This window comes from Otolemur garnettii, unplaced genomic scaffold, assembly GCF_000181295.1.
Source record: "Otolemur garnettii isolate 467f Iridium unplaced genomic scaffold, OtoGar3 scaffold00157, whole genome shotgun sequence".
Lineage (NCBI taxonomy): Eukaryota > Metazoa > Chordata > Mammalia > Primates > Galagidae > Otolemur > Otolemur garnettii.
The window spans coordinates 2,069,734-2,093,658 of NW_003852552.1; the positions used below are offsets into that span (position 1 = coordinate 2,069,734).

General features: G+C 39.2%; 1 protein-coding gene across 2 annotated transcripts in view; it reads right to left on the reverse strand.

Moving 5' to 3' along the window:
- DIAPH2 (diaphanous related formin 2) overlaps positions 1-23,460 on the reverse strand; it is a 909,107-nt gene extending 885,647 nt beyond the window's left edge. For both annotated transcript variants that reach the window (XM_003799864.3, XM_023519127.1), the window contains exon 1: positions 23,026-23,460. In XM_003799864.3, coding sequence (XP_003799912.1) covers positions 23,026-23,157 — 132 coding nt within the window. In that variant the 5' untranslated portion in view covers positions 23,158-23,460. The remainder of the gene's footprint in view (positions 1-23,025) is intronic.
- Positions 23,461-23,925: the final 465 nt, after the last annotated feature.

Genomic DNA, 23,925 nt, shown 5'->3' on the forward strand with positions numbered 1-23,925 from the left:
TCACCCAGGCTGGTAGCTTCTAAGTTCTAATCTTCCTCCTCTTTTCCATCCCTAGGACCACTGCCCTACTTCAGTGGCTCATTTCTCATGTCTACTATTGTAATAACACCTCTGGCCTCCAAGCCTCCAATCTCACCTCTTTCCAATTGTTCCTCTGCTCTGTCTTTAACCTCCAGATCCAAAATCAAAAACTCAAATGTAAATGGATAGTAAGGTGATAGAATTGAGTGATGCAGACCAGCTATGGGAAAGTAAATGTCAACTTAACATTTAACCCTAGGAAGGGTGGACCACAGCAAATCCAAGAGCACGTGGACTATTCAAATAAGACAGATCTTATGCAGGTAAGGTAGACTGCTGTTAGCTATGTGGGAATGTGGGCCCAGTACTGCAAAATTACTCTGATAATTCAAGAGAAGCCAGAAATTTGGATTTATATGTGTAAACTCTCAATAATTAAGAGCTGTCAAAAAATTTAAATTTTAAAAATCGCACTGCCAACACTGAAAGCCAAACAAATCTTGGATTAAATATGACCTGCAGGACAGCTGTTTTGTAACTGTGCAAGAGCTTATTGGCTTTCCAACTTTAGGGTACAGAATTATGTAGGAAGCTTATTAATGCAGAGTCCCAGGCCCGACACTCAAAGGATCCTGATTCAAGAGGTCCAGGGGGGCTCTAGAATCCATATTTTTTAGCAAGCTTTCCCAGTGGCCTTGAGGTAAGTGGTCCCAAAATCTCCTTTAACAAATCTGTGTGAAAGGGAATCTAGAGGATTAATGGGAATAAGAAAAATAAGAAAATAGAAACCATGTCTCTAATGCATCTAAAATACACTACTTTAAATGTTCTCATTTTAACACTGCCCTAGGGAGGTACAATTCAGTATCATATTTGTTTCAACTGTTAACAATAGTGCTCATTCAATAAACATTTTTCAAGAAATATATGAAACCAGCAAGAATTACAGTATCACAAAATTACTTTTTCAATGTACTGGACATTTCAGATCAACAGTATGGTAATAGTTATAATTAGCCTTCAATTATAAGGTGATCTTCTAAGCAATCAGAAACATTCAATAAAAAATATTTAAAAAGGGGCGGCGCCTATGGTTCAAAGGAGTAGGGCGCTGGCCCCATATGCCAGAGGTGGCAGGATCAAACCCAGCCCCAGCCAAAAACTGCAAAAAAAAAAATTAAAAACTACCATTTATTTCTTTTTGGCAAATGAAACATTTTAAAAGAAGAAAAGAATTGGAAATAATAAATCTGTATTGACTCTTGTAAAAGCAATCACTGCCCATTAATTTTCTGTTTCCTAAATTCAAGTTTCTTGCTGGTCTAAGTTTTTAAAACAAGATTAAAAATGTTAATCTTGTTTTAAAGTTTTCAAAATTATCAGAAAATTTTATAATATTTTATTTGGTTCGGTCTGTATGAAAATCCTGAAACTGAGTGTACTACAATTCATGGATTATAGTTAAGACTTCTGTTTTGAATTCTAAGTGCTCTTTTCCCCTAGGAGTGAGTATACATGTATGTATAAGAGATGAGAAGTTACTAGTGACTCAGTTCCTAGCCTGTTTTAATGCAAATTATTAATCTTTTCTGTCTATAAATCCTAGCCACTCACATGGCACTTACCGAATACTGAGGTAATAAATGTTTTGTTCTCTTTATAATAGCATAAATCCCTTGATAACAAACACCCATATCTCATGAACTATATCCTTCAGCACTAAATATATTAGAAAAATAAACTGTACTATATGTATCAAATAATATCTATGTGAAAATCTCTCCCATACTATTAATCAAAAAGGGATGAGAGGCCAATAGCAGAGGAAAAGTTCCTGCCTAAGGGCCCCAACTTTTTGGCAATAAAAATCATATGGTGGAGCAAGTGAGAGAGATGCTTGAGAAGTAGATTGTTCCAGGCACCATCACATTCATGGGGGTCAGTGAAAAAGACATAAACCAAAAGCTACTTACAAACAAAAACTGCCTCCATTTCCCAAGGCAAAATGGGGTGAGAGGCCTGCAGGCAATATTTTTGGCTAAACATACAAGGGGAGCCCCTGTCCAAGGGCCTTTCCTCTGGCCATTTATTTATAACTCAGGAAGTTCCTGTCCTCTGAGTTTATAGTAATACTTTTCATGTTTGGAAGGCTCAAAAGGGATTTTGCAAGAATCACATATCTCGCATGAGAAAGTTCACTAGCAAAGGATGATTCATGTAGCAAAGACCTATGGCTTTTTAGAATAATTTTGTAACACAACAAGGAGTTGACAATTTTTCCAACCTATACCTTATGAAATAATGCCCTGTTTCTATAGCTAAAAAACACTATAAAAAAAACTTCTTTCAGTAATTTGTACTATCTCTAAACTCAATACATAGAAAATAACCACAAAATATTCAATTTTGACCTAAGTATCTGCATAAAAATTATATACCTAACACTATATAACAATCATATACCATAAAAGAAAGGGGGTTTACTTCTACTTTTAAGGGAGCAGCTAAACCCTAAGACCCTATATATATATATATATATATTATATATACACTAGAGAACCTCTGTAAATTGAATACCCAAGGGAATGTAACAAACTGGTCAACATATGGAGGTGGTCAACATAAGGAACTAGGCCTACCTACCAATATGTACACATGGTGCATATCTAGTCTATGAAAATAAGGTCAACTAAAGTCTCATGTTCAAATTAACATAATCATTACTAATAATAATTATAGGGGGCCAGGTGCTGTGGTTCACACCTATAATCCTAGCACTCTGGGAGGCTGAGGCAGGTGGATCATCTAAGCTCTGGAGTTGAAGACCAGCCTGAGCAAGAGTGAGACACTGTCTCTACTAAAAATAGAATGGTGGCAGGTACCTGTAGTCTCAGCTACTCAGGAGGCTGAGGCAAGAGGATCTCTTGAGCCCAAGAGTTTGAAGTTGTTGTGAGCTATGATGCCAGGGCATTCTACCCAGTCCACAGAGTGAGACTGTCTCAAGAATAAAATTATAATAGGTGTTATTTCATTCACATGTTACAAAACAGGTTTGTATAAGATCTAGACATGAACACAGATCAGTACAGACTTTGATATTCCAGGTATATAAAATCCTAGACAAATTTTCCAGATGAAAATGGACAAACTTCCATTCCCCTAGCTCCACTTACATAAGCGAATTATCTTAAGTATGGGACAATGTGTCCCAAAAGTCACCAAACATAAGAAAAATGGGAAATTATAGCAAAATGTACCTTTATTTACAAAATATCATTACAAAATTATACAAAGGGGTAACCATCACGTAGAGACTATTTATTTTGTAAATAAAGGTACATTTAGCTATAATTTCCAATTTTCCCTAGGTATGACAACTTTGGGGACACCTCGTACTTTGCTGTAGTTATGAGCAATGTATTTCTTCTCATTTTGTCATAGGAGATACATACATGAAAATGGAAAAAAAAATTCATAACACTTTAGTGAGAATAACTTTACCTAGCTTTATATGTCATAAATCTTGCCGATTCTTTTGGAATATTCTAGGGACTATAAGATTATAATTCAGCCTAGACACAACACTTTCAGTTTAACAGCAGCAGCCTGGTAATCTAAGCTACCTGACCTTTAGAGCAGTATTTATTTGGGGAGGAAAAACAACAAGAACTTTAGACTTAGAAGCACAGATCTACAGAATAGTAGGCTGGGTGGAAGGGCCAATTAAGTTGCTACAAAACTGTAAGTTATCAAAGTGCACGCTATTTACAGTACATGTTTAATTTCATAAGTTCAAAGCTGTCAAATTAGAGCATGCCAAAGGGTACCAGAATTAATAAATGTCTCTATACTATATATTTACACTACTAACAGGCCAATTACTGTGCAATTTGGACAAAAGATTTTAGACTTCATAATATTTGCAATTATAAAAAATCTAAAGTAAGGTCTAATTATAATAATCTCTGATCACATCACTCCCCTGTTCAAATATCCTACACAGGTAACAGAATGAACTCCAAACTATTTAGACAAGCATTCAACACTCACCATAATCAAGCTGTAATCTCCCCATCCATGTTGATCTCCACCACTCTTATACATACACCTGAGCCTCACTAGGCTAACTCATATTTCTTCAAAAACACTCTAGCTTGTGTTTGTGCACTGTTATGAACTGAGTGTCTGTGTCCCCCTCAAACTCACATGTTGAAACTTTACCTTCCACCATGTGACAGTATTAGGAAGTGGAGCCTCTGGGAAGTAATAGGGATTAGATGAGATCATAAGGTAGAGCCCTCATGAATGGGATTAGTGACCTTGTAAGACTCACAAGAGAGCTTGCTTCCCCTCTCTTCTCTCTTCCCTGTGAGGAAACCATCTGAAGTCAGCAGTCCACAACCCAGAAGAGGGCCCTCACCAGAACTAAACCATGCTTACACCCTACCTAACCTTAAGAACTTTAAGAAATAAATTTTTATTATTTCATTAAGAATTTAAAGGTTATTCTCCTTTAAGAAAATAAAACTTTAAGAAATACATTTTTATTATTCATAATCCATCCAATCTATAGTACTTTACTATAGCAGCCCATACTAAGATAAGCACACTATTCTCACTGCAAGGAATGCTCTTTCTCCACTCTCACTGTTAAAGAAAAAAAAATCCTGCACTGTAAGATTCTCTTCCATTGTCTAACTTTCCACGAAATCACCCCTAATACTCCATTTGGAATGAATATTGTATTCCTACAGCACCTTTTATATCTACAGTAGCACTTCTCACATTTCACCCTGCACCACAGGTCAATGTAAATAGGATTCTCCAACTCCATGTCCCTAGTGGGTAGAAATTATTTAACTCTAATGATGCTTAGCACAGTATTGAGGTGGGCATCTCCAAAACATTTGCTATATCACATTAAGTATTGAACAAGAGGAGTTTCAGAGCTAGAATTTTCCAGTTGATTAGCTTCCCCAAATCAATAATAAAACTAACCATACAGCTACAAATTAGATGTTTGTGGACAACTTCCAGACAATTTCTCAAGCTCTATTATTTCTTAACTAATTTAATCCAACCAAGATGAAATGTGTCAAGATGCATTTATTAGACTCCTAATAAGCTCTGTGATAAGAGAAAAATAAATACAAAAATACATATTGGTATAAAATATATTTTACATAAAAACAGAAAATTTATAGACTTTAAATATAGCCTATTACTTCTAAAAAGAAGGCAAAATGCTATAAAATAGCATACATCTTGGAATCAGAATCAGTTAACCCTCTGAAACTCATTCCCCTTGTTTGTTAAATGTGGGAAGTAATTACACTTACAAGTTTATGGAGGAAAAAATAAGGTGATGTAAAGCTTCTAGAACAATGCCTGAAACATCACAGGCACTCAATAAATACTTAGTTCCTTTCTTTCCTCTCCAATTCTGAGTTGATTAAAAGTGTTTCCTACGATCACCTATAGTCAGTTACAAAGCAGGTTCAGTCACAACCTTCCCTCTAAGATCTTAACATTTTAAAATCAATGATGCTTAAAATAAATACCTGCCTTTACATAAGCTTACATACATGATAATCCTTCTATTGAGAATGGCTTGACTTTTAACCTTACAAAAATATTCTTTCTTTTCCAAGACCCGATCAAATGTTCCCTCTGTGAAGTCTCTCCTCACCCTATCAAGCACAGTATGTGGTATTCCCAAGAGCACTCTGTTCATGCCTATTGATTAAAGGACTTATTACTTTATACTTGTCTATCCTTCTTTTCTCACTAGGCCATGAACTCCTCAAGATTAAGACCTGAATATAATTGCATTTATGCCCTCAGCATGATGCCTTATATATAAGGAGGATTTGATGGGTGTGGCATGATTATACACTGTGACATACATTTATGATAAGTACAACTATTAATATGGCCATGAATGAACTGGCTCAATGGGAAATCGAAGACTGAAGGGGAATAAGGTGATCATGTCATCTTCAAGAAGGCAATAAAGAGTTATACAAAGAAATGGAAGGAAAGTACTTAGACTTCACTGAAAAGAGAAAAAAAATGAGAAGTTATCTCAGACAGATAGAACAATGTACTTACTGGCTTCACTTTAAAAGGGGGGGGAAGAAGATAAGAATATACAATTAGATGCTTAATAGCAGCCCTAAATATAAAAATATAGTTAGCCCTGATGGATTGGATGAGAAGTAGTCACTGACTTTCACTGGTCAAATGACTTTTACTTGATTCAACTGGACCAGAAATCATAAAGGTCAGTCAGTGACTAATAACAGAGTAGTACAGTCTGGTTAGCGAGGCAAAAGTAAACTTTAGCTCGAAAAGGTTAACTTGATAAATAAACTGTGTGTGTCCATGTACCCCTGTGAGAGAGTGTGTGCGTGTGTGTGGCAATAGGGGGAATCAGGTTAATTTTTATTTTCCCTGACAAGAAGAAAAATACTAAACTAAACACTACCATAAAGTATTTCAGGTTTTATGTTGTTTTACCAAAAACTGCACCACAGTTAGGAGATGCCTCTCAGCAAACAATAATGAAGTCTCAAACTTACATGTCAGAGTAGATAGAAAAGTTTGGCATCATCTGTATCCAGGTGGTGTTTAAAGAGGCATATGATTGCCTGTAATTGTACATGTATATAGAGTAGAACAGATAAACAGGGAGATGAGAGGCTGGGAAAGCTATTACTCTAGCAGTCAACAAATCCAGAGGCAGAACCTGCCAGAGAAATCTATATACCACGGAACCTGAAATCCAAATACAGTAGATAATAAATTAAAAGTAACCAGCATCAAAAGTTGCTGGAGTATCAAGGAATCTACGGAGGGAAAAAACAGCCTTTTAACTCATTATGATGAGAATGTATCTTTTCCTTAGATGTCAGAAATGAGATAAACGATTGGAGATACCATTTACAACTACAAAGGTGATAACACTTCAGTCCAGCAGATTTGCAGTAGAATGGAAGAAAATGAAAATAAAATTGGTGGGAGTCAACGAAACAAATGATGCTTCCTTGAAGACAGGGATGATCTGACCCTGCCTTAATACCAAGGAAAAGAGTACAATGAAAAGTAAAGAATGGCTGAGGAGGCACAGGAATTTTTCACACTAAATATATAAAAAGTCACAGGACCTAAAGCAGGCTTTCTCATCCTTGACATTCTGGACAGAATAATTCTTCATCCTATGATTGTAGGACAGAGAGCAGCATCCCTGGACTCTACCCACCAGATACCAGTAGTACCCTCCTCAGTTGTGAAAACCAAAAATGTTCCCAGACATGACCAAATGTTTCCTGGGAGGCCAAAATATCCTCCACTGAGAATCACTGGCCAAGAGGGGAAAAAAGGATATACTTTTTGAGACAGAGGATTGCTATATCCTTCCTTATATATTTTGTCCACAACACAAAGGTCTCTGGGTTAGGTGAAATCAAAAACAATAAAAGGAAGGACATCAACAATCAGGACCACATATAGAAGAAATATAAATTTATAAGAAAAGCTAAGAGGGACAATTGAAAAATAGAAATTAAATGAAATTCGTCTTCTTAATTATCAGCTTTCCCAGTTATGTCTATACCATTTTGAGAATGTGTGCTATATCCGTCACCTCCTAGTTTCATGCTATGTTGTACAGAGTTCTATGGATTGAAAAAATATAGAAATTTTAACTCATTAAGATTAGTAATCATACGTGTGAAACAGTTTGATTCCAGGCTCGAGGTATATACTGATATATTCATGATCTACTTTGCCAATCTTTTTTTTTTTTAATTAACGGCTGGCTCCCTTTTTCTTTGGATAAGGACGATGGTTAAAGCTGAGGAGACTAGAACTCAAACAACATTATGCATTTGCATATTATCTGGCAGTCAAGCCCACAGTTTAGGACTCTATTACTCGTCATACATCAACACAAAAATAGTTTGTCACAATGCTTTCTGCAGACAAATTTAAAAAGATAGCACTTGGCTGAATATGCCACACTTTTATAGCAGCCAATCTTTAGGCAAAGCAGACACAGGAAGCAGCAGGAGAGGGTAGGTGGTTCTTGGCACTCCCTTAAACAAGAAACAATGCATATTGAGTACTTGTGTAACAGGAGATAGCATTAGTTTTTCCAAAGTAGTTTTACTTCACAAAAAAATTCACAAACAAACAGAAGGGGAGTGGGGAGGGGAGCAGAAAGAGAAATTAAAAGATGAAGCAGGCAGTATGCCTTGCAGTGTAACCTCTTGGGAAGCTACTCTCTACAAGGCTGACACACAAAGGACAAAAAGAGATTTATATGCAATATGCAACAGTAGTAAAGTACAGCAGGCCTTGAATTGGCCATAAAATTATTTAATAAAGGCCAGACTGCCAAACTGGTATTTTTAAGAACTGTGTTCATGTAGCTCTTTTTTTTCTTTTTTTTTTTGAAACAGAGTCTCACTCTGTTGCCCTGGGTAGAACGCCCTAGCACCATAGCTCACAGCAACCTCAAACTCCTGGGTTCAAGCAATCCTCTTGCCTCAGCCTCCCAATGAGTAGCTGGGACTACAGGTGCCCATCACCAGCCCAGATAGTTTTCCTTTTCTTTCTTTTTTTTCTTTTTTTTTTTTTTAGTAGAGACAGAGTCTTGCTTTTGCTCAGGCTGGTCTCGAACTTCTGAACTCAAGCAATCCACCTGCCTCAGCCTTCCAGAGTGCTAGGATTACAGATGTGAGCCACTGCGCCTGGCCTGTGTTCATGTAACCTTAAAATCCATAGCCACATCACTTTTGTCCTTATGGCTCTTTTCTAGCAAATGGTCACATACCTGACCCATTATTTCGTGGCAATGATTCAAAGTCTATTAACTTTTGATTATCAGTGGCAGTAAAATGAATAGCCCTAAATTATGCATAAGCACAGTACAGATCTAGGCCAGCTCCAACCATCACCTGTCTAGAGGCTCTTCAGGTCAATTTAGAGATACCATAAGGTTTAGGTTCCTAGGCAGAATAGAAAATCACAGTTAAAAAACATGGATTTTGTAGTCACACTGGGCTTGAATGCAAAATTCACCATTGCATATCCTCAGGCAAGTTACTTCTCTGCTGTAAGACTTTTTCCTCACCTACAAAAGATCACTGTGAGAATGAAATTAGTTTATTTCAATGGGGGTGACAATCCACTATCAATCTCTGAGTAATCCGGCACATTCTTGCTGGGTATGCCACAACTAAAAGGCACTGACAGCATTTTATCCAGGCCACTTCCCACAGCTGTGTTTGTAGCAAGTGACCTTGAGGATGAGGTAATAGCCCAGACAAAGAGCACGCTGGCTTCTTTTTACTATAAAAGTAGCAAACCCCTAAGCTCAGTGTTCCTCTCCTGTAACACAACTCACTCCCTGTAGGCATCATCCTGGTCCACCCACAAAGGGACTATGGTCACAGTGAACCAGCATGTCATGCCAACATTCTGGCTATTATTCTTTAATAAACTGTCTTTTGGCTCCTGAGTCCTCTGCAATTATCCATGAAATAGTAATAGGTAAGGAAGTATCCCAGACCTTCCAGTTCTTGACAAATATATCCAAAGCACTTAGAACAACAACTCGCAATATGATATCGTGGATAATTTTTTTGATTTTTGTTTTAAGACAGTGTCTCATTATGTTGCCTGGGCTAGAGGACAGTGGCATCACCATAGCTCACTGCAACCTCAAACTCCTGGGCTCAATACATCTTCATGCCTCAGTCTCCTGAATAGCGGGAATACAGGCACGTGCTACCACACCCAGTTAATTTTTCTATTTTTTTGTAGAGATAGGGTCTCACTATGTTGTTCAGGCTGGTCTCAAACTTCTAGGCTCAAGTGATCCTCCTGCCTCAGCCTCCTAAAGTGCTGGGATTACAGGTGTAAGCCACTGCACCCAGCCAACATCATGTATTATTGAGAATTACCTCTGGTTTCTGAAGCAAACCAACCACCCACAAATTAGGATGACATAAAGCAGAGCCATCCAGCACTCTCTATATTCAGTATGTTGCCCTGTATACAATGTATGGTTAAAAGAATGTTGATATGGAATGTTGGTGTAGCTTTCACTGGACTAGGCTAACTCAAGACTCCAGAAATAGGAAAGTAAACCGGGATACTCACTTGTTAGCATTCAGCCTTAAACAAACAGCTTTCATAATTCCAACTTTCTGTCTAACTGGAATCCAACAGATGTCACCTATTTATGTTAGGGCAGATTCATTACAGCGCTCGATAAACAGTGACTCCCAATATGTCAAAGCTGAATGGAATCTTCAGATCATCCTTTTCAATTCCCTTATTCTACAGAATAAACTGACACTCAAAGAAAAGTTAAAAGATGACTTGTCTAGAGTTAGATGTTCAAAAAGCAGTCAGTTGGCTGGGCACACATATCTCAATGGTTAAAGCGCTAGCCCCGTGCGCCGGGCAGGTGGGTTCAAACGTGGCCCAGGCCTACTAAACCAAAAAAAAAAAAAAAAGAGAGAGAGAGAGAGAGAAAAAAAAGCAGGCCCCTTTAAAAAAATTAATAAAAAGTTGTCAGCTTCTTTCTTTTTCTTTTTTTTTTTTTTTTACAGGTTTTGGCCAGGGCTGGGTTTGAACCCACCACCTCTGGCATATGGGGCCAGTGCCCTACTCACTGAGCCACAGGCGCTGCCCCTGTCAACTTCTTTCTATAGAATGTCTTTACAAAGCCAGAGACAAACAAACAAATACTCAGGATTGGTTAGATATCCTATTAACCTTATGAAGTACTTCTAGATTTTATAAAATACAGTGTATGGTCTTGAAAACATAAAGTGGTGGTGGCTAATTATGACAGACATAAATTTCTGTCACGTTCAATAATTGATTTAACATCCTTCTGCATGTTATTTCTGTGGTCAAACAATAAGATAACACCATTGATAATACTCACAGAAACCCGTAAAAAACGGTAAGGAAGATGACCTTCAGAGTTATATAAACATGCAAGTGATAACATTACTCAAAGGGGAGGGAGAAGGTTGAAAGCAGGAATCTGTAACATAACGTATCTTGATCCGTAATCAGCTACAACAGAACTGGTAGGAAGAGTGTGGAAAATTGAGCCCTGAGCCCTTCAAAATTCCTACTTTTAAGTGTAACTAATACTTCAATTCCATTTTAAACAAAGATATGGCCACTTAAAATCTAGAATTTGGATTCAGGCATACTCAGCATAAAAATGAAGGATTTGGATATAACAAAAATTCACAAGACCATCCAATAATGGTGTGAAGAGGCAAGTACAGCCTGTAATGAAGAAGCCTACGAGTTTAGAAATTAAGGGGGTAAGCCCTGCTTTTAGGTCAAACAAATACATGACAATACAAACCACTAACAAGGATAAAATCCAGTCCATTTTTTGTTTCTTTGCAAGTCCATTTTTATTTCTTTACACCGTAAATTTATTTTTCCCTTTAACAGCTTGTTTAAAGACCATTAGCTACTCAATCAAGGGGGGAGGAACATAAGCTAATGCAACGGGAATAAAAGACACACTGTGAAGGGAGCCTAAGAAAAGGTTGTTTTCGCTCACAAGTGCTTTATGTTCACTGACTCTTCTGGAAAACATGGATTTTGTTATATGAAGTACCAGACTGCGGAGCATATTATTAGAGGAAAATACCTCTGCAAAATTTGTTTTAACCCACATTAACTTTCTACATGTTCTCGCCTTGTATCATGAGCGACGTAAGTAAAAAGAGGTTATGACACGAACTTCAAAACAAAAAATACATAGCCTTACCCAGACAATCTAAAACCATGTGAGACTCTATGAAACAATAATCTCAAGAAAATTACTAGGAGGAGTTCAGAAAGGGAGGAGCCTTAAATTAGAGAAGGTAATCAACATATTGAACCTACAGCCTAGACCAGTGGTTTTCAACCTTTTTTATCTCACGGCACACTTAAACCTATAGTTAAACTTCTGTGGCACACTTAAGTTATGTTGATCAAAAAGAAGAGTAAAAACAAAGAATTGGCTTACTGTGCTTTGAACTTCTTTTGAAAATAATTTCATTAATGATCTTTAAAATTTTTCTCAGCACACCTAAGATCCTCTCACCGCACACCAGTGTACCATGGCACACTGGTTGAAAATCACTGGCCTAGACCATCAAAGCCACAGCCATGTAAATTTGAGGATTTCAATAATTCAAAAGAAAATGTAGTAAGATTTAGGATAGTATATTACCTAGTTATACATCTTATAGCCTTTTCTCGGGATCAATGATAAATGAGAAATTCCTATTCTAAATGAGATAATAAACCATGTCCTGGGTCTTAGAGAATTTCCTGTCAGGTACGAGAATAAAATCTATCTGGTTTCAAATGTAGCAGCTAGCCCATATAGCCCCACTGAGTGAATTCAAAAAAGCAGCTCCATGAAGACACATTCTTGTGAGTGACACAAGATTTGGTAAGTGGTCCACCCTTGATCAAGCAGGGCTCATGCACACATAGTGGGCCTGGTCTCTGTTACACATATACATAATTAGAGTTAAAATGTAAACGTACAGCCTATACAAGGTCTACCTACCGACACATAGAATTTTCCTGAATAGCTCTAGCAGCATAATACTCTATTAAGCACTTAAGATTTTCTGAGTGATTAATTTCAAAGCACATAAAACACCACCTCCATAACTTTCCCTCCCTTGAACAAAACAATAGGAGAAAATGCCAGCCATCCAGCCCAACAATTACCATTCATCTACCCATTTTGAGGAAAACAACTACCTACCTGATTGGGTCAGTAAATGGGCAGTCTAGAAGCTACAGAGTAGAGATGGACTAATCTAAATCTACTTGAGTCCACAGAGTGGAGTCTAGGCTGTTTGCCCAAGTTGATTTCTGACATTTACCCACTCCACCTACCCCAACTCAATCAACTCATTAAAGGTAGCCTAGTTTACAATTTTAACCCCACAAATATAATAAGGAAAACTTAATAGTTAAAAGTTCTTTGTAAAGATTTGCTCACTGGCTGAGAAAGGCATTGTAAGAGCAACTTCTTTCCACTTGGATGCACTCATCAGTCCTTCCTCCAAACAGCCTGCCATTCTGACCGCCTGAGCTTCACTCAGGTCTGGCCTGGGTTTCCTCCGCTGCTACCTGCCTACCGCCCTCCCCATAAGCCTTCGGCACAGTCAGGCATTACTGGAAGTTGCCTGAGCCCAGGAAGCCATCCTGGACCCTGTCTTAAATATTTAAAGAAAATAAAACTTTGCTTTTGTGTCGCTGAAAAAAAAATAAAGATTTGCTCACCAATTACTCAGATTCAGCAATCTAGAGTATCAAAGTAGTTTAAAAAACAAAGATAGATCAAATTAACGTTTGTTTTGAAATAAAACTAGAACTAGTAGTACAAACTTAGTTGTGTGTATCAAAGAGTCATATGACCACTTTATCTACAGAACTCAAGAACAATTTTCCTTTGCCCAACTATGTACAACATTCCCCGAGAGGAAAATTCTTACACATAAGCCCCACCCCGCTTCACAAATTGCAAAATGAAGAATGAGTGATTACCCAACCAGTGGGTGAAGCCAAAAGTCTTAATTTGGTCTACTTTCTGATACATGCTAGCTATTCCAAAGAGTCTAGCCACTCTTGTACAGTTAACCTTTACAGACACTTCTACAGAATTAAAGACAGATGTGGACTTTATCTGGGCTGATGCTTTCTTATAGCACTCTATGTGCCATAACTTTGAACAAGATTTTACCATTAATTTACAGCTATATTTGTTTAAGGAGTTCAGTGACATGTATATTAATTAGGAATACATTAGATTAAAATCTAATTATTTTTGAGGCAATTGGTGATATTTGAATATGGATTGAGTATTAGATGATACCAAGAAATTTTTAAAGATGGGACAGTATGTAGGAATAAAATGACATATCTGGGATTTGCACTAAAATAGCAAGGAAAAAATAAAGAAGAGATAAAGCAAATATTGCAAAATCTAGATAAATATTGTATCCAGGTAATGGATAAATGGTAGTAGTTCATTGTACTATCTTTTCTACTTTTAAGTGTGTTTAAAATTTTTATAAGTTTTATAAAAGGTCTTATTAACTGGCCCATCCTATACAGTAAAAACATTATTTTATCTCATTTACTTTGACAAATAAATTAAGGGTTGATAAAAATTCCTCATAATTTTGAGCATATTTTTATCAATTGTGTGGATATCTATCACAGAATAACAAATAGACTTTTTAAAAAGGATGATACCCAAAGTTTCTTCTACCTTGGTTGAACACCAAAATTGACAGGTGATTGAGTCAACAGCCATTTGCAAATAATTCCTAACTAACGAATCCTAGATTTCTACCTAGACCTTCTAGAATAGCCATCTGGATCTTCTAACTTATAATAGGCAAAACTGTTTACAGCCCTAGCAGAAGGAGAGACTGGTAGCACATTTGTTGGTCTGTATTTGGTAGCGATGAAGCATATTCTCTACAAAGCAATACAGAAGAACCTTCTTTTTTTTTTTTTTTTTTGAGACAGAGCCTCAAGCTGTCCCCCTGGGTAGAGTGCAGTGGCATTACAGCTCACAGCAATCTCCAACTCCTGGGTTCAAGCGAGTCTCCTGCCTCAGCCTCCCAAGTAGCTGGGACCACAGGTGCCCACCATAACGCCCGGCTATTTTTTAGTTGCAGCCGTCATTGTTGTTTGGCGGGCCGGGCTGGATTCGAACCCGCCACCTTAGGTGCATGTGGCTGGCGCTTTAGCCACTTGAGCCACAGGCGCCGAGCCGAAGAACCTTCTTTAAATTAAAACCTGTGTAAATGTTGATTATAAGAAATTTGTTTTCTGCATTATTTCATGAGAAAGGCACCAATACCTTTTCCTCCAGAACACACAAAGCAAGCAAGTACAAAAATCCAGTTGAGTGTCTGTTTAAGATATAGCCAGAGTATATCATTTAGACAGAAACACACTCAGCCTGATCAGGTAAATAAGGTTTAGATTAATATGAGTTACTTTTTTTCTATTACAGATAATCATAATAAATAGCTATGTGAAAATACATCTCACCCTTCCTTTAGATGCATCAATTTTGAGCTGTCTTCCACAATGGGTATCTTCCAAGAGATTGTCACATGGATATAAATCTTATAGATATATTTTAAGTCACCTAGCCATCATCTTAGTTTCTTCCCTCTTGAAGAAAAATTGAAGTATCAAACACCCAAAATCCACCAGAAGGAACTGATCTCTTCTGCATGGCAGACTAAATACAATAGGGGAAAACTGGGTCTTCAATAATAATCTCTGTGGTACACTGGTGATACCCAGTAATATTTAAACATATGTTCTGATTCATGTAAATTAGAGTATATTATATATGTACAATTTTCAGAGAATCCTGCTATTTTCGGTGTTCTTTGAGACTTGGTTTGGAAAGAACATGATTTCACTTCAGTGACACGTTGCTACTGGCAGAGCTCTTAGTACTTAGAGTGAAATCTAGGTGGATTACAATTATAATTGTTCCAAAAAGGAACCAAAAAAAAAAAGATTGAATAATTTTTTACTTTGAGTCCCTGAAGCATGACTCAGTGCTATAGATGATTTCTAAAGTAGAGGTGGTAGCTTTTAAACTTATCTCCAAGTTAGCTCCCTTAATACTTCTGTGACTCAGTTTCCATATTTCTATAACAGCAGTAAAGTGCCTGACAAGTCAGAATGTCTGTCATAGATATCTAATGAAAACTTTTAAAAAAAATTTTAAATGCAGCTTGGCACCTGTAGCTCAAGCAGCTATGGCACCAGCCACATACACCAGAGCTGGCAGGTTCGAATCCAGCCTGGACCTGCCACAGTGACAATTACAACCAAAAAATAGCCAGGTGTTATAGCAGGCGCCTATAGTCCCAGCTACTTGGGAGGCAGGAGAATTGCTTCCAAGCCTCCTCAAACTACGGCCCACAGGCCACATGTGGCCCACCAAGGACATTTATCTGGCCTTCTGGGTGTTTTTGCTGCCACTCCCTGTCCTGCTTAGCAGCTGACTTGTCCCGGGATTCACAGTCCGGCCCTCCAACGGTCTGAGGGACAGTGAACTGGCCCCCTGCTTAAAATGTTTGAGGACCACTGATTAAAAGCCCAAGAGTTTGAGGTTGCTGTGAGCTGTGACACCACAGCACTCTACCAAGGGCAACATAGTGAGACTCTGTCTCAAAAAATTTATAGTGAAGAAAAAGCTAACCTCACATCTTATATTCACTCGACAGAATGAATTATCAATAAAAGGACAAATTGCATACTCCTCCAAATGGACAAATGTAACTGGGGAAGAAAATAAGGAATCAGGATGGTACCTGAGGCTCAAGGGAGTAGGGCACCGGCCCCCATATGCCACAGGTGGCAAGTTCAAACCCAGCCTCAGCCAAAAACTGCCAAAAAAAAAAAAAAAAGAAAAGAAGGAATCAATCCATATAACCATCTTATGGTACTTTATATGAAATACTGTTAGCGCTATCAAATTGTAAGAAAGCCATCAAAACATCCGACCATAATGATATTTGATTCAGGTAATATAAGGGGTTAATAATAATGCTCTATTTTTGTATAACCATACAGAAATTCCCAATGCTTTCTCATTCATTACTGTATTTTACCTAAACCACCTTGTGAAGTAAATCAGGCAGACGTTATCTCCAACTGGCAGACCTTAATCAGAGGGTTCAAACTTATGGTGTTAAATGTCTCATCAGAGATCACAGACAAATAAAAGACAGAACAGACCCTGAAACCCAGGTCCTTTGGCTCTCCAATCCATATATATATATATATATTTTTTTTTTTTTTTTTGAGACAGAGTCTCACCATGTCATCACAGCTCACAGCAACCTCAAAGTCTTAGCCACAAGATATCCTCTTGCCTCAGCCTCCCAAGTAGAGCTGGGACTACAGGCACCTGCCACAATGCCCAGCTAATTTTTCTATTCTCTTTAATTTTTTTTGAGACAGAGTCTCACTCTATAGCCCTGAGTAGAGTGCTGTGCTATCATAGCTTACAGCAATCTCAAACTCTTTGGGACTGAGCAATCCTCTTGCCCCAGCCTCTAAAGTAGCTGGGACTAGCGCCTGCCACCACACCCATCTCATTTTTCTATTTTTAGTAGAGATGGTCTCGCTCTTGCTCAGGCTGGTCTCACACTCCTGGGTTCAAGCAATCCACCTGTCTTGGCCTCCCAGAGTGCTAGGATTACAGGCATGAGTCACTGCACCCAGCCCTCCAGTTCACATTCTTTTGCCAATAATCTGAAGTTTTCTACTTTGAGTAAAATCTGAGTAAATAGTTACTTCACTCATCAGTTTCGATACTGTCTCTCTGCATGGAAGTTCAGGCTCTGACATCATAAGAATTCAAACAAGGGATTGGGGGTAGAGGAGTTCTCACAGCCCTGAAGAAGTTTCCTGAACTTCACAATTAGAGAAAAGACACAGAAGAATGTACAGATAGTATATATACTTCATCAAATTAAACCTAAGGAAAAAAATGACACATAAAAGTAAACATATTTTAAAGCTGCTTTTCAGCTATTTATACTCTCAAAATGTCTGCCCTATAAAGAAAAATCCCCATAATTATTTACCCAGTAGTTCCGCACCCAAGTACTGGCCCACCAGGTTTTCAAGAACAGGCAAAAAATGGGACCCTTGGTCAGAGGCTCTTTAAAATCTTTGCAGAGGCAAGGGACAAGATCAGCATGCAACATTTAGACTCATGACAGTTATGAGTTCAGAAGAGCCCTCAGTAAGCTGAAGTAAACAGTGAAGGTTTAATGGAAGAAAGAATATTGAAACACGAGCAGGGCTGTGAAAGGGGGTGAGATTTAGCAAAAGAAAAACAGAATGGACATTTCAAATTTGGTAAGGATGTTCAGGGTGGGCAGCAGGAAGGAGGGACAATGGTGGTAGCAGAAGGAAAGAGGAGCAGAGAAATATGCCTAGTAAATGGATGAGCAGATAAGTTGCAGCCAGAATCCAAGTCTAACTCCAAATGTCAAACTCTTTTGTGCCACTCTGCTCCTCCTAACTGGTCTTCCTGCCTCTATTCTGGTAGCCCTCTCCAAGAAATTCTTCAAAGTACTAAGCTTCCTTCTGTAACACAGATCTGATCAGGTCATTCTCCTGCTTTAATCTCTTTAATGGCTTTCCTCTATTTTCAGAAAGAAGTTGAAACAGACAGGTCTACCATATGTACCCTTTTCAGCCATACACATCTAACTGAACTTTCTTTATTGGGTATCTATCTTTGTACAGGTTGCTCTTTCTACCTAGAATCCCTTTCCTTTCTCTTCTTCAATTAATAACCTATTCTTTCAAGTCAACTACTATGATAAGCCTTTCTTTACCATGATCAAGCATCCAATTGCATTTAGATGCCTCTCCATGTCTTTTTTATAGCCCCACTTAAGCATATTCCCATCACAATTTATCACACTGCTCTTTGATCAGTAATTAACAACCCTGTTTGCCTTACTAGACTATGAGCATCTTTACATCACCAACCCTAAGAGCAGTGATTTTTCAACTGGTGTGCCATGAGAGGATCTTAGGTGTCCTCTGAAAATTTTTAAAGATCATTAATTATTTTTGAAAGAAGTTCAAAACATATTCATCATATTCTTTTTTTTGATCAACATAATTTAAGTGTGCCACGGAAGTTTAACTTTAGGTTCAAGCATGCTGTGAGATTAAAAAAAGGTTGAAAAACACTGCCTTAAAATAATGCCTAGCATGTAACAGGGATGTAGCAAATGTATATTGGATATATGAAATCATTGTGTTCATACTTTATCCTTTCCAATTGTAAACAAATAACCAAATACTCAGGGTGGTGCTGTTGCTCAGGGGTTACAGCACCAGCCCCATATACCAAGGGTGGTGGGTTCAAACCTGGCCCTGACCAAAGTGCAACAAAAAATATAGCCGGGCTTTGTGGCAGGCGCCTATAGTCCCAGATACTCAAGAGACTAAGGCAAGAGAATCACCTAAGCCTAGGAGCTGGAGGTTGTTGTGAGCTGTGATGCCACAGCACTCTACCGAGGGTGACAAAGTAAGACTCTGCCTCAAAAAAAAAAAAAAATACTCAGAAGGCTATAGAATAACCAGAAAGTTAACTTCCATTATTTCAAGTTGCTATTTCAAGTTGTATCTCCTGTATACAAAACCAAAGGTTTCAGAAATTATACACAAATACAAAGTGCTAAAACATCAAATACTGTCAAGTCACTCTACCAGGGGTGTCCAACCTTTGTTTTTTTCTGCTGCACATTGGAAAAAGAAGAGTTGCCTTGGGCCACACATTAATTATACAAACACTAGCGAAAGCTGATGGTGGGGGGTAAGGTCTCTGCATACTTTTCACAATATCAGATACCACAGATAAGCAAAACAGTCCTCAAATAATCTGCATGCTGTACTGGGCTGCAGGTTGGGCACACCTACCCCATTGTGTACGTGAGAAAGAGATCGAAAGAGAGAGAAGCGTTAGTTCTAGTTTAACCTTAGCCTCTCTTGGCCACCCCTACACCACTGTGTGTGAGGAAGAAAGAGATCTGTAACAGAGAGAAACATTAATTCTACTTTAACCTTGGCCTCTCTTAGAGGTAAAGTCATGGCCATAAACATGTGGGATTCAAGATGTACCTCCTTCATAATACTTCCAGAGCTTTCTCTCCTACTCAACTTAATAAAATACATTCCATGGTTGATATCAAATAACTAATTAATCTAAGATTCATGCTGTTTGATGACGTACTACAATCTTGTTCTAACCAGATAAGTTACAAAACCCCAAAACTATACTACGAATGCATTATTCAAAATGTGATGAGTTCAAGACAGGAATGCCTTCTTTAAAAAGAACCAAAATAAAAGTGTCATTTTAAGGATGCATATATGAATAAAATGGAATTGAATTTCATTAAATTTATATGTAATTAACCTTAAACAGAAGCCATTACAATCCTGAAATACCACTCTGAAAAAATTCTCACTAATACTCATCAAAAAGTTTAGAATATAAATGAAAGTAGGTCCTCTTTATAGGAAATATGCTTTCCATTTCCATTTTCTGCAATCATGAGAAACTACATGAAAATAACTGAATCACAAACCTTAAACTTTATGAATCCACTCTGGTAGAGAGATTGAGTCAATTTTTCTATGCAGTGGAAACTCTAATCTTAGCTAATACTACACAGACACTGTGTAGTTAACTTCTTTTTGCCCCCAGAAGAATTATCTTCAATATCCACCATCCATGTGGCCAGTGCCCTTTCCCCTCCCCAATTCATTTGGAGTGCAATCAACAGTCATTTTCAGGGCCCGGTGCACCTGAGCAAGAATGAGATTTTCCCCCCCTAAAAAAAAGCCAGTGTTGTAGAGGGTGCCTATAGTCCCAGCTACTTGGGAGGCTGAAGCAACTGGATCTTTTGAGTCCGAGAGTTTCAGGTGACTGTGAGCTATGACACCACAGCACTCTATCAAGGGTGACAAATTGAAACTCTATCTCAAAGAACAAAATACTGATAAAAAATAAATAAATAGTCATTTTCTTTACTATCTTTGGTAATCAACAGTTCTTATTCTTCCTTAGGTGATGAACACCTTTGAGAAACTGATGGAAGCTATGGGGCCTAAAAAATGTACCTAACATATACTCAAATATATTCATATAATTTCAGGAATTTAAGAGCCTCTATCCTCCACAACACCTGTACAAATAATTTCTATGACTATATCTCTTTTATAATCCCACACTCCTTTAGAACCCACATACACACAAAATTAAGGACTATAATAGTATTAATATTCAAAATAATAAAATTTAGTCTAAATAAAGTTTTACTTTACAAGTAAAATTTTAAGAATCCCTGACGAACTCTTCCCTGAAAAGCTTATCAAGTCTTAGTGTTTGCTCAACTCGCTTGCCTTAAAATGTGCTATAATGTTGTCCCAAATTTTATTAACTCTGTCACATCATATAAAATCATATAAAACCAAAAAGTTATGTTTGAGCAAAACCAAAAAATTCATAATGATATTAAGAAATTCTTGGATTCAAATACTTGTTTTACTATATCAAGCTATGTTCAACGCGGAACAGTGAAGTTAGCTGGGAAGTGAACGTGATACCATCTCATTAACTATCCTGTTACCTTGTCAAAGCAAGTAAAACATAAAAGATGAAACAAGACAAATGGCCAACGGGAAGGGAAGAATATAATCAAGGTGTTACTGCTAACAGAGATTAAGTGTTTATTCTCAAAAGCATTCTAGATTCTTGCTAGATGCACCAAAGTACTTGTGGAAATGATCAGGTAAGTTTTATTTTTACTTAACTTTTAATCATTGATTAGACCACAGGTTTGTACGGGGTCCAAAATAAGGAAATATGATCACTAACTACAAACTGATAAATTTCCAAATCACATCAGAATTTGTAAATATATGAAACTTCGGTGCCATACAAAACTTTTCTAAGTTTTATGATGGTGCAGGCACCTGAGCCTGTGACTCACTTTCTTTTGTGGTAAATACTGGAGTAACGGGACAGATCAAGTAAGCAAGTTCTCAATTTTCCTAAAGTTAGGGTGGAACTGATGAGACTTTAAACTTGTCATTTTAATCTACCCTACCAGGTTCCTTCCCACATAGTGGAAGGCTGCATATTTCCTAATATAATAACGCATTGACCATCGTTTTCCAACATGAACAGTCCATAATTGAAAGGCAACGGGAGCTAAGAGGAGTAAAACAGGTCTATACCAAATAGCAAGATCCCAGAAGAAATAGCTATATTTATGTCACCAGCTCCTTCCCTCTTATAACCAAGTTACTGGTTGAAGCTGAGGTCCTACATACGCAACATGTGGCTTGTGCTTCAGATCTAACCTAAGAATCTTCAGCTGTAAGGACTTATTTGCTCAATTTGTGTAGGAAAACACTTTCCCCTCAAGCCACTGAAATTAGAAAGTTTAGAGAAAGAGGAACCCTTTTAACTGATGAGTTGAGAAAACTCCAGTATTTCCCAACGCAATACTAGGCCCCCTAGATTTCATTCCTCTGCACATTCAGTGACAGGAAATGGACTGCTACCGCTGGTTCACACTATCAGGACCGACGGTGGGATAGTCTGCCTGTCGATCCTGAGCGTTCTTAACTAAATCAAAGTCTGTATGACTATGGCTACTAAACCCACACACACACACACACACACACACACACACACTCTCACTCTACAGTTGGTGGCACCTCACCCAGCCTCCAGCTCCCACGTTCCCACCACCCTTCCAAAGGAACGTTTCTTGGGAGAGCACATGGAGAGAGAAGCACTGGGAGGAAGGAGGGCGGAGAACGCACGTAGGCGCCTCTTCCCTACATTTCTGGTAAAGTGGAAAGATTGGGGGCCTACGTTGTGTTTTTCTTGACTCACAAAGCTGTGGGTGGGCTCCTAAGTATTTGGACAGAAAAGGAGAGGTTCCCCGGCCCGGACCCTATTAAGTGTTAAGAGGCAGAACAGCAACTGACGAGGTGGGAGGTGAATAGAATTGCACCGAGGAGGTTGGTGCCCACAAGTTAGACAAACAACAGCCCTGCCCAGTAGTCGGGGTCTCCCCAAGTTGGGGTGGGGCCTTTCTCCCTCCCGGACTGCCTCCTGGGCTGACCAGAGTGAGAGAGGGGTTGTGAGAAAGGGGTTAAGTGCAGCAGGGGGTGCTCTTCCGCCCCCACGCCTTCTCCGCGCCTCGCCGTGGCCGCTCCTTTAGCGGCTTCCCGAGTTACACAGCGAGGTCGCGATCACCCTGGGAAGGGGGCCCCGGGCGCCCCCGTGTTCGACGGCAGGACGATCCCGGGGCTCTCCCTGTCCCCAAGGCCGGCGGGGGCTGCGGGAGCACTCACCAATTTGGGTTTGTTTTTCGTTTCCTCTTCGTTGGCGGCCCGGTTCCCAGGGCTCCGCTTGTTGCTCCGGCCCCCACAGGGTTCCTCGTTGCTGCCTCCTGCTCCCGACGCCGCGGCCCCGGGCTGCTCCATCTTTCTCTGGCCCTGTCACCTGCGCCTGCCCTGTAACCCCACTGCTCCTCAACTGAGGAAGCCCTTCGGGGCGCTCACGCTGTCCCGCGCTGATTCGGCAGCACCTCTTCCAGAGGGACACTGTGAAGAGCTGCCGATTTCAGGCCCCCGGGACTCCCGGCTCTCAAGCACCCTGGACGCAACCACGCTGCCACTACAAGGCACCAGGGCAAGCCCTGCCCCTGAGCAGTTGCAATTAACCACGGTCGCCTTCGCCACCGCCCTCAGGGCGGTGTTTAGGGTGGAGGGAAATTCGGTGCCTATCTCTTTAAGACGGCCTCAACACACGTGATTCATCAAAGTGCCCGCAGTCGGCCGCCGGGGCGCGGAAAGCTGCTTCCTACTCTGGGAGCCGAGCCGGTCCCAGCTACTGAGCATGCCCGGAGCGGCGACTGGAGCCTAGCAGAGGACTTTCAACTGCGGTTAAGCACTGATTTCACTTCCTAGTGGCCTGGCGTGACGTGAGAGGGAACTAGTGTAGAGTCAGGAGGAGTAGCCCATTTTAGAGATGAGAAAACTGAGGCCGGGAAGGCTATGTGTGTTTCACTGGCGGGCCGAGTAGCAGTGAAAGTAGCAGCCTTCACTCCTGCGGACCAGAGCACCTTTCTTCCCAGAGGCCTCGCTGGGGTGTGGTCCTGCTACGTCCATGGGAAGGGAAAGTTTGATTTGACAAGGCAACTACTGGCGTCTCATAGGAAAACCACAGGGAGTGCTGATTAATTGCCTAGA